This window comes from Pan paniscus, chromosome 18 (genome assembly GCF_029289425.2).
Source record: "Pan paniscus chromosome 18, NHGRI_mPanPan1-v2.0_pri, whole genome shotgun sequence".
Taxonomy (NCBI): Eukaryota; Metazoa; Chordata; class Mammalia; order Primates; family Hominidae; genus Pan; species Pan paniscus.
This window is the reverse complement of record NC_073267.2, coordinates 13,440,001-13,454,333: the sequence shown is the minus strand read 5'-3', so window position 1 is coordinate 13,454,333 and position 14,333 is coordinate 13,440,001. Positions and strand designations below refer to the sequence as shown.

Genomic DNA, 14,333 nt, shown 5'->3' with positions numbered 1-14,333 from the left:
CGCCTGGGAACTTGTTAAGATGCAAATTTTCAGATCTATCTAGCCCTCCTGAGTCAGAAACTGCAGGGGTGGAGTTCACCCAGCAACCTGCAAGAATCTGCTACACATTCAAATTTGAGACTGTGCTAAGGCCACAGAGGCCCCAAGCATGGGGAACTGTCGATCACGGGGCAATGGAATGATGGGGTAAGAACTAGAGCTGGTGAGAAGACATCTCGGCTGTGAGACAGAGGTTACATAGGGACTTTACGCGGACTAGTGCACATGCTTCTCACAACAGCCGCGTTGTGAGAAGCCACAACAGCAAGAGCCCCACATGAATGAGAGGAAAAGATTGAGTCTTCTAACAGACAAGAGAATAACAACAGCTATCATTCTTTCATTGTTTCAACAAATATTTATCGTCTACTATGTGCCATGCACTATATAAGGCCCTGAAGATACAGCAGTGCCCAAGATGAACAAGGTTGCTGCCTTCCTGGAGCTTATATTCTATGGGAGAAGATTTTTTAAAAAATAAATAAATAAACATGTTAAGTAGATAAACTACCGGGCACGGTGGCTCACTCCTGTAATCCCAGCACTTTGGGAGGCCGAGTTGGGCAGATCACGAGGTCAGGAGTTCGAGACCAGCCCGACCAACATGGTGAAACCCCATCTCTACTAAAAATACAAAAATTAGCCGGGCGTGGTGGTGCATGCCCCTAGTCCCAGCTACTCGGGAGGCTGAGGCAGGAGAATCGCTTGAACCCGGGAGGCAGGGGTTGCAGTGAGCCGAGATCACGCCATTGCACTCCAGCCTGGGCGACACAGCAAGACTCCATCTCAAAAAAAAAAAAAAAGAAAAACAAACAAAAAAGAAATAAATAAATAAGAGCTGCAAATCAAATAAATAAGAGTAATGTGATCAAGAGAGCCTGGGACACAGCAGCAATTTTCACAATAGCCAACAAGCGGAAACAACCTGAATGGCCGTCAGCTGATGAATGGACACACGAGATGTGTTACAGGAAATGGAATATTCTCCAGCCGTACAAAGAAATGAAGCACTAGTACCTGCTACAATGTAAATGAATCTTGAAAATATTATTCCCAGTGAAAGAGGCCAGATACAAAAGGCCACACATTGTATGATTCCATTGATATCCAATGTACAGAACAGGCAAATCCATAAAGATGGAAAGTAGATTCATGGTTGCCAGGGGACACAGGAAGGGGAGAGGAAAGTGGCTGCTAATGGATATGGATTTTTTTTGTAAGGGTGATTAAAACCTTATTAGAATTAGATACTGGACTTGGAATAAGTAGTGATGATGGTGGCACAACTTTGTAAGTATTAGGTTAGTGCAAAAAGAATTGCGACTTTTGCCATTAGAAGTAATGACAAAAATGGGCTGGTTGCAGTGGTTCATACCTGTAATCCCAGCACTTTGGGAGGCCAAGACGGGTGGATCACCTGAGATCAGGATTTCAAGACCAGCCTGGCCAACATGGTGAAACCCCATCTCTACTAAAAATACAATAATTAGCTGGGCGTGGTGGTGGGCACCTGTAATCCTGGCTACTCAGGAGGCTAGGCTAGGGCAGGAGAATTGCTTGAACCCAGGAGGTGGAGATTGCAGTGAGCTGAGATCACGCCGCTGCACTCCAGGCTGGGCAACAAGAGTGAAACTCAGTCCCCCTCCTCCCCGCCAAAAAAAAGAAGTAATGACAAAAACCACAATTACTTTTGCACCAACCTATATATTAAAAACCATTGAATCGCACACTATACTTTTTTAAAGTACACTTTTTAAATATACCAAAAACCACTGAACTGTATACTTTTTTTTTAAGTTACAAATAAACAGAAAGGAGGGAGAGATTCGGTGTGAATCAGGAAATGCCTTTGTGAGGGGGTGACACTGGAGATGGGCCTTGAACAGTGAGGAGTTGGACACGTGAAGATGATGGGAAGAGCATTCCAGGCTGAAAGAACAGCAAGTGCAAAGGCCCTGAGACAGAAAAGAGCTGAGATATTCGGAGAACAAGCAAGAAGGCCAATGGAACTGGAAGAGGGCCAACGAGCAGGGGCACGTGACAAGGTGTCCATCAGCATCACCTATTTCACAGAGTGAAATACTGCCCACGTGAACTCACTAAGCAGTGCGGGGATTGGGAGCAGATGCAATCCTGAACGTCTTTGAAATCAAAGTTTGGGCTCCTTGCAACCTCCGTGCAATAAGCAGGGTCTGAAACTCAAAGGGGCTACAGGGAAAGAAAGTTTTGAGACAAAAGACAGAGGCCTTCCAAACCTAACTTGCCTTTTTCACTTGTAAACAGGCTCTTCATGCTGAGCTTCAGGGGATCGCTGAATCCTCTGAAACTGGATAGAAATTGTGTTTGTGCATGTTTCTCGAGCAAGAAGCCATCACTTTTATCGGATTTTCTAAGGAGTCTCCCACTCTCCCGCGCCCCAAAACTCCGAACTATTCAGGCTTTTGAAAGGATAACAAAGTACGTGATCAGAATGGCTACTGTGAACTTGGTCGGTTCTGCCATCCGCAGGTCCCCTGGGCTTCTCTTGAGTACCAAAATTTGTGAAATTTCAGCCCAAAAGCCCAAGGACACTTTTCCCCAGGGCAGCCCTTCCTAGAGTGTGCGGCAGAAATGAAGAGTCTTTAGGGACCTTCATTTCCTGGACAAAGAGTCTTTGAAGTGCGGCTCGCTCACTCCAGGGACTGCATAAACCGATTTGGTATGGGGGAAGGAAATGTCAGAACTTTTTTATATGGTCTTATGTGTATTGATGCTGGCACCCACTCCCAGAAGGCCCATGTTAAGATGGCAGGAATCAGGAACCTTGGACCAAGGAAGATGACCACCAGCAGTCCCGTCGCTGGGATGTGCTGCCTTGTATAGCAATTATATGTGCCCCCGAAGGGGATGCACAGATTAAATTATTTATTAGCTTGGGGTAAAAGTAATTGTGGTTTTTGACATTGAAAGTAATGGCAAAAACTGCAATTACTCTTGCACCGACCTAATACTTTTGACTTGGCTAACCATCACAAAGCAGACATGTGGTTTAAAAATGCCCCCTTCTTAACAAAACCACAGCCTGAAGATAGCACTGATCATGCAAGCACAAGAAAACACTAAACTGGCCTCCCCTCCCCTTTTCTTCAAAAGCTTCTCACAAGGGTAAAACAATTACAGTCTATTGAGATCAAAACAAAGTCAGATAAAAATAATGAAAATGCTCAGGAGGAATGGTTAAAATCCAGATTCTTTTTATTAATGATAAACTTCACCCGTCACTGTACATTATGCATTGAGATAGTAACTAATGATAGTATGAAGTCATCACAATTAGCAACAGGTTTTCAAATAATATTTATTTCACCCTCAAGCTTGGTTTGAAATTTCTGTCCTTACGTATGCCTCATAATGTACCTAATCATTGTTCGTGGGTTCATGCATATGCTTATAAATGTGCATATATTGGGGTGCACACAAAAAAACATGTTATAGACAGGAATGTGCTGAAAAAATGTAATGAATTAGACAGTAGAAAGAACCAACTATGTGCTCCAAGCCACACAAATGCCTAAGAATTTGGCGTTTGTTTGCGGCACATAGTTTGAGTGCTTCTCAGATGTTAAGGTGCATCCAGATCACCTGGGGATCTTGTTAAAATGCAGATTCTGAATCAATAAGCAGGAGGTGGGGCCTGAGATCGTGCCCAAGCTCCCAGAAGATAAAAATGCTGCAGGTTCACAGGCCACACTCCGAGTGACAAGACCCTAAGGGTACTGTGATGGTTAGTGTCATGTGTCAACTTGACTGGGCCACGGGGTGCCCAGATATTTCATCAAACTTTATTCTGGGTGTTTCTGTGAGGGTGCTCTTGAAATAGATTAACATTTAAATCAGTAAGCTAAGTAAAACAGGTTGCATTCTAATGCCAGTAACACAGATTGCCCTTCTAATGTGAGTGAGCCTCAACCAATCATCTGAAAGCCTGGATAGAACAAAACACTGACCTTTGCCCCAAAAAGAGAGAATTCTCCTGCCTGTCAGCCTTCAGACTTGTACAAGAACAGAGGCTCTGGAGATTTTGGACTTCCAATTCCTTATAATGAATCTCTTTGTATATTTGTTCTGTTTCTCTAGAGAACCCTGTCTCTTGCAGTTACCTGAAGAAGAAGCTAAGCTTTTTCTTGATAGCCTTCCACCCAGTTCAGGAGAATTATGTTGAAATAAAATTGTTTGTTTAAAACAACAATTATGTTGAAACATAATTATGTTGCCATTTTTGAGGTTGAAATGACTGAATATTGAAAATTTCACAAGAGAGTACTGAAAGCTAGTACTAGAACCAGTACTTTCTTATGAAAGCTAGTACTAGAACCAGTACTTATAAAAGTGCTGGCTCAACTTTCTTGTACATTTCCTTGTGTGTTACTGTCTCCTGATATTTGGCTGTTTGCTCTGCAAGGGCAGGGATTGCTTTTGTACTATTCATGGTTATCTCATATCTCTCAGCACAGTGTTGGGCATAAGTTAGATGTTCAGTAAATACCTAGTGAATGAATGAATGAATGAATGAATGAATTTGGAGATACTTTGTTGTGCCAGGTAAACCAGGATATCAAATGCAGAACTCTTACTTGCCAAATACTGAACTAGGCACTCAGAATCCAACTATTGAGTAGAAGAGACAATTGTGGTCCCTGTGTGTCTTACTATGAATAATAATAAAAGGGCCAGGCGCAGTGGCTTATGCCTGTAATCCCAGCACTATGGGAGGCCGAGACAGGTGGATCACTTGAGGTCAAGAGTTTGAGACCAGCCTGGCCAACATGGTGAAACCGTCTCCAATAAAAATACAAAAATTAGCCTGGCATCGTGGTGGGTGCCTGTAGTCCCAGCTACTCGGGAGGCTGAGGCAGAAGAATCGCTAAAACCCAGGAGGCAGGGGTTGTAGTGAGGCAAGATCACACCACTGCACTCCAGCCTGGGTGACAGAGTACGACTGTGTCTCGAAGGAAGGAAGGAAGGAAGGGGAAGGGAAGGAGGGAAGGAGAGGGATAATGGAAGGAGACAGATAATAAACTAGTAAACCAGTAAACTAGCAAGTTAATTTTAGACCATAATGTAAAAATGAAGCAAATAACACTGACTGGGTGATGGGCTGGAGTGTGTCAGGCTGGGGTGGGAAGCAACTAAGCCTGGTCAGGGACGGCTTCTCAGAGAAGATGACATTGGAGCTTGGACCCTGGTGATGAGGAGGGACCAGCCACACAAGGGCCAGTGCAACAGCTCCAAGGTGGGAATGAGCTTAGCTTATCCAAGGAACAAGAAGAAAATGGTGCATCTCTTTTCTTTCCAATTACAATGAAAAATATATGACACCAATATTTCCAAACAGAACTCAGAGTTCCGGTATCTTGCTTCAAAGCCTCCAGGTATCCCAATGTCCAATCTATGTGTTGACTTTTAAACACTTGAATAGAGTTCCTGAGCACTTCTTCTTGCACAAGAAGCATCAATTATTTTTCAAAAATGCAAGGGCAATGGGCATGAGTGAGCTTTCTAGAGTAATGATTACACAGGTGTAGACATTTGTCCAAGCTCATCAAAATACACACTTACAATGTGTGCATTTTATTGTGTAAATTATACTTCAATGAAGTTGATTTTTAAAATGCAAGGACTCAGTGCCCAAAGAGAAGTCAACATACCCTGCAAAGAAAAATAAATTAAGACTTTTCTGTGGTCAACAGTAGATGCATGCACACATGGACTTCTCCAGCCTGGGAAGCTGGTCAAAGCCTTAGGATAACCACAAATGCATAGAAAGATGGGAGGCAGGAAAGAAACTGGAAGGCAAAAGGCAAGAGGAGGAGGTGCATTTATCATTATTTGTTGCTATTTCTTTCCAAGGGGTGCCAGTTCTTCTGAAGCATGTTTTAAAAACACACAGGACCCTTATCTGCCATTTGCCACTTGGATTTCCAATTCTGTTTGAAGGTGGACAAAATAATGACATGTGTTCCCTACTGGCTTCAAGTGTAGAGAGCTTCACATATGTGCTTCTGTCCCCAAGGTCATTTCTCACCAGCGCCTCCACCAAGACGTCTGGGCCTGCCGGGGCCGATATAGAAAGCATTCCTAGTCTTCATCTTACGGTAGCTTCTTGAACTGGCCCCGATGCATGAGCTGTTGTTTGCAGGGCATCACGTACTTCTTTGTGATCTGAGAAGTCTGGAATTCCTGCAGGTTTGCACTCAAACGCAGTGCAGCCTAGCGGCCAAGGATCCATGCACTCAGACTGTCCAGGTTTGAAGTCCGACACTCCACTCTCCAGGGGCAGGTTCATCCTCTTGGAAAGAAATCTGTGCCTCCGTAAACAGCAGGTTTTCATAGAGCCTACCTCATGGGGGAAGGGTGTGAAATTAAATGAGAATTTACACATAAGCTTATGGCAAAATTGCAAAACCAACAAGGATTTGTCAACACCACTTAGGCCAACACTTTGCAATGTATTTAACGTAGTCACATATAGACCCTCCCTCCTATTCTGCACCTGCCAGCCCCTCCCACTCAGATTCAAATGCAAGTCCAGAGAGGTTAGGAGACTTGGTCAATGTCACACAGTTAAATAAATATAGCAGAGCAAGGGTTAGTAACCGAGATCCAGATGACAACATAATTCTCTTCAGTAGACAAGAGGTAAAAAATTTCAATAATAAGGATGATGATAAAAGGGTAATAGTTGCTGAGCAGTAGCCATGTGACAGGTCCTGAGCTCATTGTTTTCCAAGCCCTGTCTCAGTGAATCCTCCACCTGCAGACAACAGCCTGAGACTCAGAGAGGTGAAGCAACCTTCCCAAGGTCACACAGCTATTAAGTGGCTCAGCTGAGATTGAATCTCAGGCCATCTGACTGGAGTCTGCGCTATTCAGACCAACTTGACTGACTCTCTAGGGGCTGCAGTTAACATAACAGAGTGAATTGGGTGGAGGTGGTGACTGAGATGAACCCAAGAGCTTCCTGAAGGGGGCAGTCATCACTTAGTGGCAACCAATAGCTGCTGTGTGAAAATGCAGATCCAATGTCACCAGACCCACTGAGTTCTCATGAGAAATCAGGAATCTGGATTCCTGCGTGAAATCTCCCAGTTTGTAAATGTTGGCAACTGAGTCTCAGTTGGTTTTAAAACACCATGCATAATAGAGACTAAAGAGATTTCACAGCCAAATACAATGAGCTGGGTCCTGATGTGCAAAACCAAGCTCTGAAAGACCTGTTTTTGTGCGAGTGAGAAATTTTTAAATGACTGGATGTCTGATGATATTATGGGATTTTTGTTCTTTTTCTTGGGTGTGATAATGGAATTGTGCTGTGTAGGAGAATGTCCTTGCTCTCAGGAAAGCCCCATGCTGAGATATTAGGGACTAAGTGTCATGTCTGCAACTTATTTTCACATGTTTCAGCCAAGAAAGAAAGAAGAAAGGGAGGGAGGGGAAGAGGGAAGGAAGAAAATGAGGAAGGGAAGAAGATGAGAAGAGGGGAGGGGAAGGAAGGAAAGAGAAGGGAGAAAAGGGAAGGGAGGAAGGAAAAAAGAAGGAAAGAAGGGAGGAAGGGAAGAAGACAGAAGGAAGGAGGGGAGGAAGGGAAGAAGGAAGGAAGAGAGGAAAGAAAGCAGGAAGGAAGCAAGGAAGGAAGGGAGGGAGGGAGGGATGGAGGGAGGGAAGGGCGGAAGGGGGATGGAGGGAAGGAGGGAGGGAGGGAGGGAAAGGAAGAAGAGAAGAAAGGAAGAGAGGAAGGAAGGAAATAAGGAAGGAAGGAAAAAACAAAGGAGGAAGGGAGGGAGGGAGGGAGGGAAGGAGGGAAGGGGGAAGGGGGATGGAGGGAAGGAGAAGGGAAAGAAAAAAATATGGAAAGAGTGTGTGAGCAATAAAGCAACTATGACAAAATACTAATAACTGTTCAATCTAAGTTAGTGGTTCTCAACTGGGGCCAGTTTTGCCCTTAGATGACATTTTTCACTGTCAAAACTGGGGTGTGGAGTGTGTGCTACCAGCATCAGTGGGCAGAGACCAGAGACACCGCCAAATATCTTGCCATGCACAGGACAGCCCCGTACAACGCAGGATTCTCCAGTCAATAGTGCCAAGGTTGAGAAATCCTCATCTAGATAAAGGATATAGTGAAGTTATTTTATGATTTTTCAAGGTTTTTTTGTATGTTTAAAACTTCTCACAACCCAAAATTGAGGAAAACTTAAAAATAAAAACACCTAAGTAGAAATACCTTGCAGATCAAGCAAAGCATGTCTACATGGTTTGGTATCCATAGCTGGCTGCCATGTGCAGTCATTTGTTCTAATAAATAGTGACTGACTGTGGCTGCTCTTGCAGCTGCTCAATGGGCGTTTGTTCGGTTCTTACAAGATCCCATGCGAGCCTCCCCCCACCGCTTCCTGGAATTGCTGTCTTTCTCCTTTTCTCAGCCCTAATTAGCCCAGAAGCAAGCAGGCCACAGGCCCAGGACTCTGAACCTGCAAACTGGTATCTTGGAGGCCTCTGCAGCAAAACCCAAGTTTACTGGTCACTAGGGGCAAAGTTTATAATGGGGGTGCGACAACATACTTTGTGTCTTTCAAGAGAATATGCTTTCAGTCCGGATGAGAACAAACCCCCATTCAGGGTCCCTTGCAGCTCCAGACAAAAATTAAGAGGCTGTGACTGGCAGGTTAATTTCACCTGGAAGCTGCTTTGCGTCATAGCAGCCTCTCTGATGCCAGGCTTGGCAAGTTGACACCCACTGGAGCATCCCTTGGCACAATCCGGCAAAGGCTACTGAGTCAATTGCCATAGCTGGGACTCCAAGTGATTAACTGCGTAAGCAGCCCAGGATGCATTTGGCAGGTACCTGGGGTAGCCCCAGCACCACAGAAAGGTTACATACGTTGAGAAACAAGCAACGGAATGCAAATACGGTCAGGCACAGTGGCTCATGCCTGTAATTCCAGCACTTTGGGAGGCAGAGGTGAAAGGATCTCATGAGGTCAGGAGCTCGAGACCAGCCTGGCCAACCCCAGGCCAGGTGGAACCCTGTCTCTACTAAAAATTCAAAAAAATTAGCCAGGCGTGGTGGTGCATGCCTGTAGTCCCAGCCAGTCAGGAGGCTGAGGCAGGAGAATCACTTGAACCTGGGAGGCGGAGGTTGCAGTGAGCGGAGATCCTGCCACTGCACTCCAGCCTGGGTGACAGAGCGAGACTCTGTCTCAAAAAAAAAAAAAAATGCAAATAAAATAAGAGATTCACAGTGGCTCCTCTCCTTTCTCCTGGATTAATCTATCCCTCCATCAGCCCTGTGAAATATCCCCAAACCCAAGACCAATGTTTCCCCAAGTGTGGACCACTTTATCTCAAAGCCATTAGGGGAGTGGGGGTTGTTAAATGAAGATTTCTCGGGCCCACCCAGAACCTATTGATTCACAATCTCTGTGGATAGAACTCAAGAATCTGCATTTTAGGACACTGCCCCAGATCCTGATGTTTATTCAATCTGAAAACATCCGTCCCAGACACAATTAAAACCAGGAGACTGGTAATGCATAATTTCCTAACTGTGTGATCTTGGACACAGCACCTCACCTGAGCCATGATTTTCTTGCATGTATGTGAATATTAAAATAGTACCTGTCTCATAAGATAGCTGTGAGAACTAAATGAGAGAGTGTTTACTTGCACACACACACACACCCCAGTACAGTGCCTGGCTCCCTGCACAGTGCTCAGCAGGCATTAGTTCCTTTTCCTTAACAGCGATTGGCTGCACATTAGCATCACCTGGAGAGCTTTTCAAGGTGCAGATGCAATGGGGCACAGTGGCTCATGCCTGTAGTCCTAGCACTTTGAGAGGCTGAGGTGGGAGGATCACTGGAGGTCAGGAGTTCAAAACCTGCCTGGCCAACATGGTGAAAACCCGTCTCTACTAAAAATACAAAAAAAAAATAAATAATAATACAGATGCTCAGGTCCCACCCTAGAGATTTGGATCTAAGTAGCCTAGGGTGGGACCCCTGGTGACAGGATTTTTTTTATAAAACATTCTAGGTAATACTACACAGCAGTTACAGTTGAAAATCATACCTTAGAAGCTGCCAGTAAAAATCAACAACTCTCTTTTCGGGAGTATGCACTTCCACTCCATTCTGGAATTCTCAAAAATGTATACTGGAAGGACCTGTGTTGAGGCTCTGGTACCCTAGGACTGGGTCCCCTAGATTCTGCCACCAGGCCGACCCTCCCTATACCTGCAGAAGAAAGTAGCTGCAACCCGCTCAGCTGTGTTCATTTTTCCCCCAGCAGAGCTGCACGGGGGCAGGACCAGGAAGTTGGGCCCTTGGGTAACCGGTAGAGAGCTGTCACCAGAACGCCCAGATCAAAGAGGGCTGATCTAGCATCATTTTCTCCCACAGATGCCCAAAGGTTAGCTCCTCTCCCCACCTGCTCACCTCCCGTCAGGCCAACCATCAAGGAGGACTCTTTTAAGAGCTGGCTCGCGAGGGCAGGGCTTGGTGGAGATTTCAGCAGTAGTTAACCAAATCTGCAAGGCAGCCTACCTGTCTCGGAGTCAATCTTTCCCTACCAAGGCGACACCCGCTGCCTCAGTCCTGAGACCACTTCTCCCCTCATCTTAACACAGACCCGGGGAATTAACAGGGACTGGCCTGGCCGGTGGGGCTGGGGACAGGACACCCTGTGGTTGCGGAAGGTGGGCGGGGCCAGAGCTTTACTCCTTTAGTAGGTCAGGGTTTCTTTGAAGCCCCTCGGAGCTTACTTCTGTGCAGCAAGACCCTACCATCCACCCACAGCTCCCTGCTGACCCAAACCGAGAACTTCCTCACCTCTTCCCCCAAAATCTCTTCTCTCTGGGGGGAAAAAAAAGAATCTCATCGGATACTCTGCGTATAAATAGAAAATAATTACTAGTGAGGTGGTGATGTTCCTTTGCCTATTTTTGGTGGGTCTCTTTGTTCAGATTTTTTAGGCATCACACGGAGCGCGTGCACACACGCGCGCACACACGCAGGCCCCCGGCAGAGGGGGCGCGGAAGAAGGGGTGGGGAGAGGGTAGAGGAAAATACAGCGACTTCGTTGCCCAGACTCTGAAAAGGGACAGTTAAAGCTTATGCCCCAACCATCCAGCTGTTCGCAGGCCGCTAGTCGCTCCTTCCACCCCGCCCGCCCGGACCTCACGCCAACCCCCAGCCTCTCCCGCGGCCGGGGGCTTAGTGCTCCTAGTGGCTGCGTCCTCCGCCTCCAAAGTTACGGAGTTTGCGAATCGATTTAGACACTTAAAAGAAAAAAAAAAAAAAGCAAAAGGCAAATAGCTCCATTAATCCCCCAAAGCCTTCTCCCATCTGCTGCAACTAGCTGGTGCTGGGGCTTGCATAATGAACAAGGCAAACCCGAAAGTTGACGAAATCAGGGTGCTTGGAAGTGAGGGCGCGCGAGGAGGGGGCTCGGGCCCCGGGTGTCCACGCCAGCCAGGGCAAGGGGCTCAATCTGCAGCGATGGCCACGGCCCCGGGCAGGGAGAGGTGGTGGCCAGAGAAAGGGATGAGGTGGGTAAAGGGGCGGGGGCAGCTGAGGTCCCAAATCCAGGGACGGCGAAGCTCTGGGAAAGCGAGGCGGCCGCTCCAAGCAAGGCTTTTGTTCTCGCCCTCCCCTCACTCCACCTCCCTCGTCTCCTTTTCGCGAGTCGTACGAGTTGCAGGCGGCACTCACTCTGACCCTCCCTCCTTCACACACGCGCGCTCGGGCTCACACACGCCCCCCTCCCCTTTCGGGCTCGCCTGCCCCTGTTTACCAAAAAGCTAGCACCTGGAATCCGAGGGGGTGCCATGGACCCTCTCCCCAAATCCCAAGACTTCGGGGCCACGGGCTCCCAGGCTATGTGTCTCAAGTCCGCCTCAGTCACCAGCGGGAGGAGGCGGCCAGAGGGTGAGGGAGCAGAGTCACACACACACTCACACACACACACGCTCACACACACACGAACACGCTCAGACCCACACCTGTGCTGAGCCCAGCGCCCCTTCTCCGTGCTCCAAGCCGAAGTTGGCTTCCCGGTGACATCCCCCAGCGGAGAGGCTGGGATGAGGGGAGCGGGGACCGTGGGGAGCGCCATTGCCTGGGGGAAGGTGGGGAGGAGAGAGCAGGGAGAGCGAAGCCCCGAGGGGAGGGCGAAGGGGAGGCAGCCCACCTGGACATGTGCTCCCTTTGGGGCCGGTGCGCTTTCTCCAGCCCCAGCTTGGTGAAGATGCCCACGAGCACCATGACGGCCACCACCCCGCAGATGATGTAGACGATCAGGTTGGTCTTGTCCTTGGTGGGGTCGTGCAAGGGGTCGTCCTTGCGGGCGGGGGGCTTGCCGGTGTTGAGCCAGAGCGGCGTGTCGTAGTTGGTGCAGGTGCTTTGGTTCAGTCGCCGCTTCTTAAACGTGCAGCAGAACCGGAAGCCACAAGTCCCGCAGCAGAAGATGAAGTCGCCCGAGCTGCAGTTGAACGGCGGGTCCCACTGGCCCATGACATCGAAGTAGCCCCGGCAGAAGTCCGGCGTGGGCGCCCGGGTCGGGGGCGCGTCCGATGCCTCAGCGCCCTCGCTGGCCTCTCCGGAGGCGGCCCCGGAGCGGTTGCCCCCCGCCAGCAGCAACACGCCGCCCAGTTGCGCCAGCTGCCCGTGTCCCGCTCGCTCCTGCGCCCGGCACACGCGGGCGCACAGCTCGGTGAGGAAGCAACCGAGGAGCAGCCGAAGGACGCGGCGCATGGTGTCTCCCAGCCCGGGCTCGGCCGCTCGGCCGCCGCTGGAGCCTCTGCGGCCGCCTCTCGAGGCGCGGCCGAAGCTGCCGAGGCTGCTGCCGGGAGCTGCGAGCCGCCGCGGGCCGCACATGCAGGGAGCGGCGCGGGGCGCTCGGTGGTCGGCGGCCACTGCGCTCGGCTCAGCCCGCGTTCGCCTCAGCCCGCGTTCGCCTCCAGCGCGCCGCGCGCCGAGGGGCCGGCCGGGGAGGAGCGCGCCCGGCCGGGCGGGGGGAGGATGAGCGGGGTCAAGCGCGGGGTGCAGGTCCGGCCGGCCACTGGGTGAGGCGGGGGTGGAGAGCAGAGGAGAATCGGGCTGGCAGCGCCTAGCCTTGGCCGGCAGCCCCGGACTGGCCGCCCCTAGCCCTCTCGCAGTATCCCTCTCACCTCACCAGCTCGCCAAGTGCGCTGAAGAGAGCGAAGCGACACTTGTGGAATGAAGGGAGGGCAGGAGGGAAGGGGGAGGGGGAGGAGGGCGGGCAGAGGAGGCGCGGGTGGGGGGGGGGGCGGGCGCGAGCTCTAGAGGGGCGGGGGCGCGGGGAAGAGGTGACTAGAGCGGGAGCTAGCTGGGGGGCGTGCAGAGCTGAGCCAGGCGAGCGGACGGGGAGGAGCGAGCTCGGCAGCCGCCGAGGCTAGAGGAGCCGCTCGGATTTCCAGGCAGGTGGAAAACCGCGGCAGGACCTCCCGCGCCCTCTCTGGGTAGGAGGCGCGGCTCAGCCCTGTCCAGAGCGCAGAGGCGGCTCGGCTCGTAGCTTTTTCACCGGTGCGTGTGCAGGAGCGGCGGCCGAAATCTGTCCATCAGGGGAAGGATGACTCGGAGAGGATGGGGACAGACTAAATGGCTTTCACTCCAAGACAGACTGGGTGCAGTCTGGTCAGGATCGCCCCTCCCAGGCGTGCGGGGCCTCCTTGCCCTTCCCGGCTGCGCCCTCCAGCCCTGAGCGCAACCCGCATGGCTCAACTCTCTGGGCCCAAGCAAGGACCCAGGCGGAGCTGGGAAGGACAGGTGGCAAGCCCCTGGGCCAGGGATAAGCACCCTCCGGGGGAGAGGGGCTCGGGATGAACGAATCAAAGAAGGTCGGGGGTAAGAGGGGACAGCCGAACAAGGCCGAGGCTATGGCGTGTCCTGGAAGGTCTTTCCTTGGAAGTCCCCCAGCCTCTCGAACCTGCCGCTTTCTGTCCCTCTTCACCCCCGCAGCGTTTTCTGCGCTCCACAGGAGGGCACACCGCGGCGCCGCCTCTGCGCTCCCGGATCTGGCGCAGCGCAAGGCCTGGGCACCCAGCCTTAGCCACCCTCCCGGACCTGGAGCCCGCGCATCGGTCTCTGGAGCTGGCTGGCCCCTGTCCCCACGGATCCCCCCGGAAATCCTCACCGGGGGCTGCAGAGCTCTGCCTTGCTTCCTCAGCTTCCAGCCTCCCGTCTCCTCTGTGTTTCCAAATCTGCCCTCTCTCTCCTAGCGAATTCCAGCTCCCC

General features: G+C 50.3%; 1 protein-coding gene across 4 annotated transcripts in view; it reads right to left on the bottom strand.

The window, feature by feature from the left end:
- SHISA9 (shisa family member 9) overlaps window positions 1–13,323 on the bottom strand; it is a 664,814-nt gene extending 651,491 nt beyond the window's left edge. Inside the window, exons 1-2 of one of the 4 annotated variants that reach the window (XM_034939811.4) lie at window positions 12,268–13,323; window positions 3,251–6,414 (exon numbers count right to left, since the gene is read on the bottom strand). In XM_034939811.4, the coding sequence (XP_034795702.1) occupies window positions 6,312–6,414; window positions 12,268–12,953 (789 nt within the window). In that variant the 5' untranslated portion in view covers window positions 12,954–13,323 and the 3' untranslated portion in view covers window positions 3,251–6,311. Of the gene's footprint in view, window positions 1–3,250; window positions 6,415–12,267 lie in introns of those variants that run through there. The other 3 variants (XR_004666778.3, XM_003832690.6, XM_034939810.3) reach the window with 3 other exon arrangements.
- Between the last annotated feature and the right edge of the window lie 1,010 nt (window positions 13,324–14,333).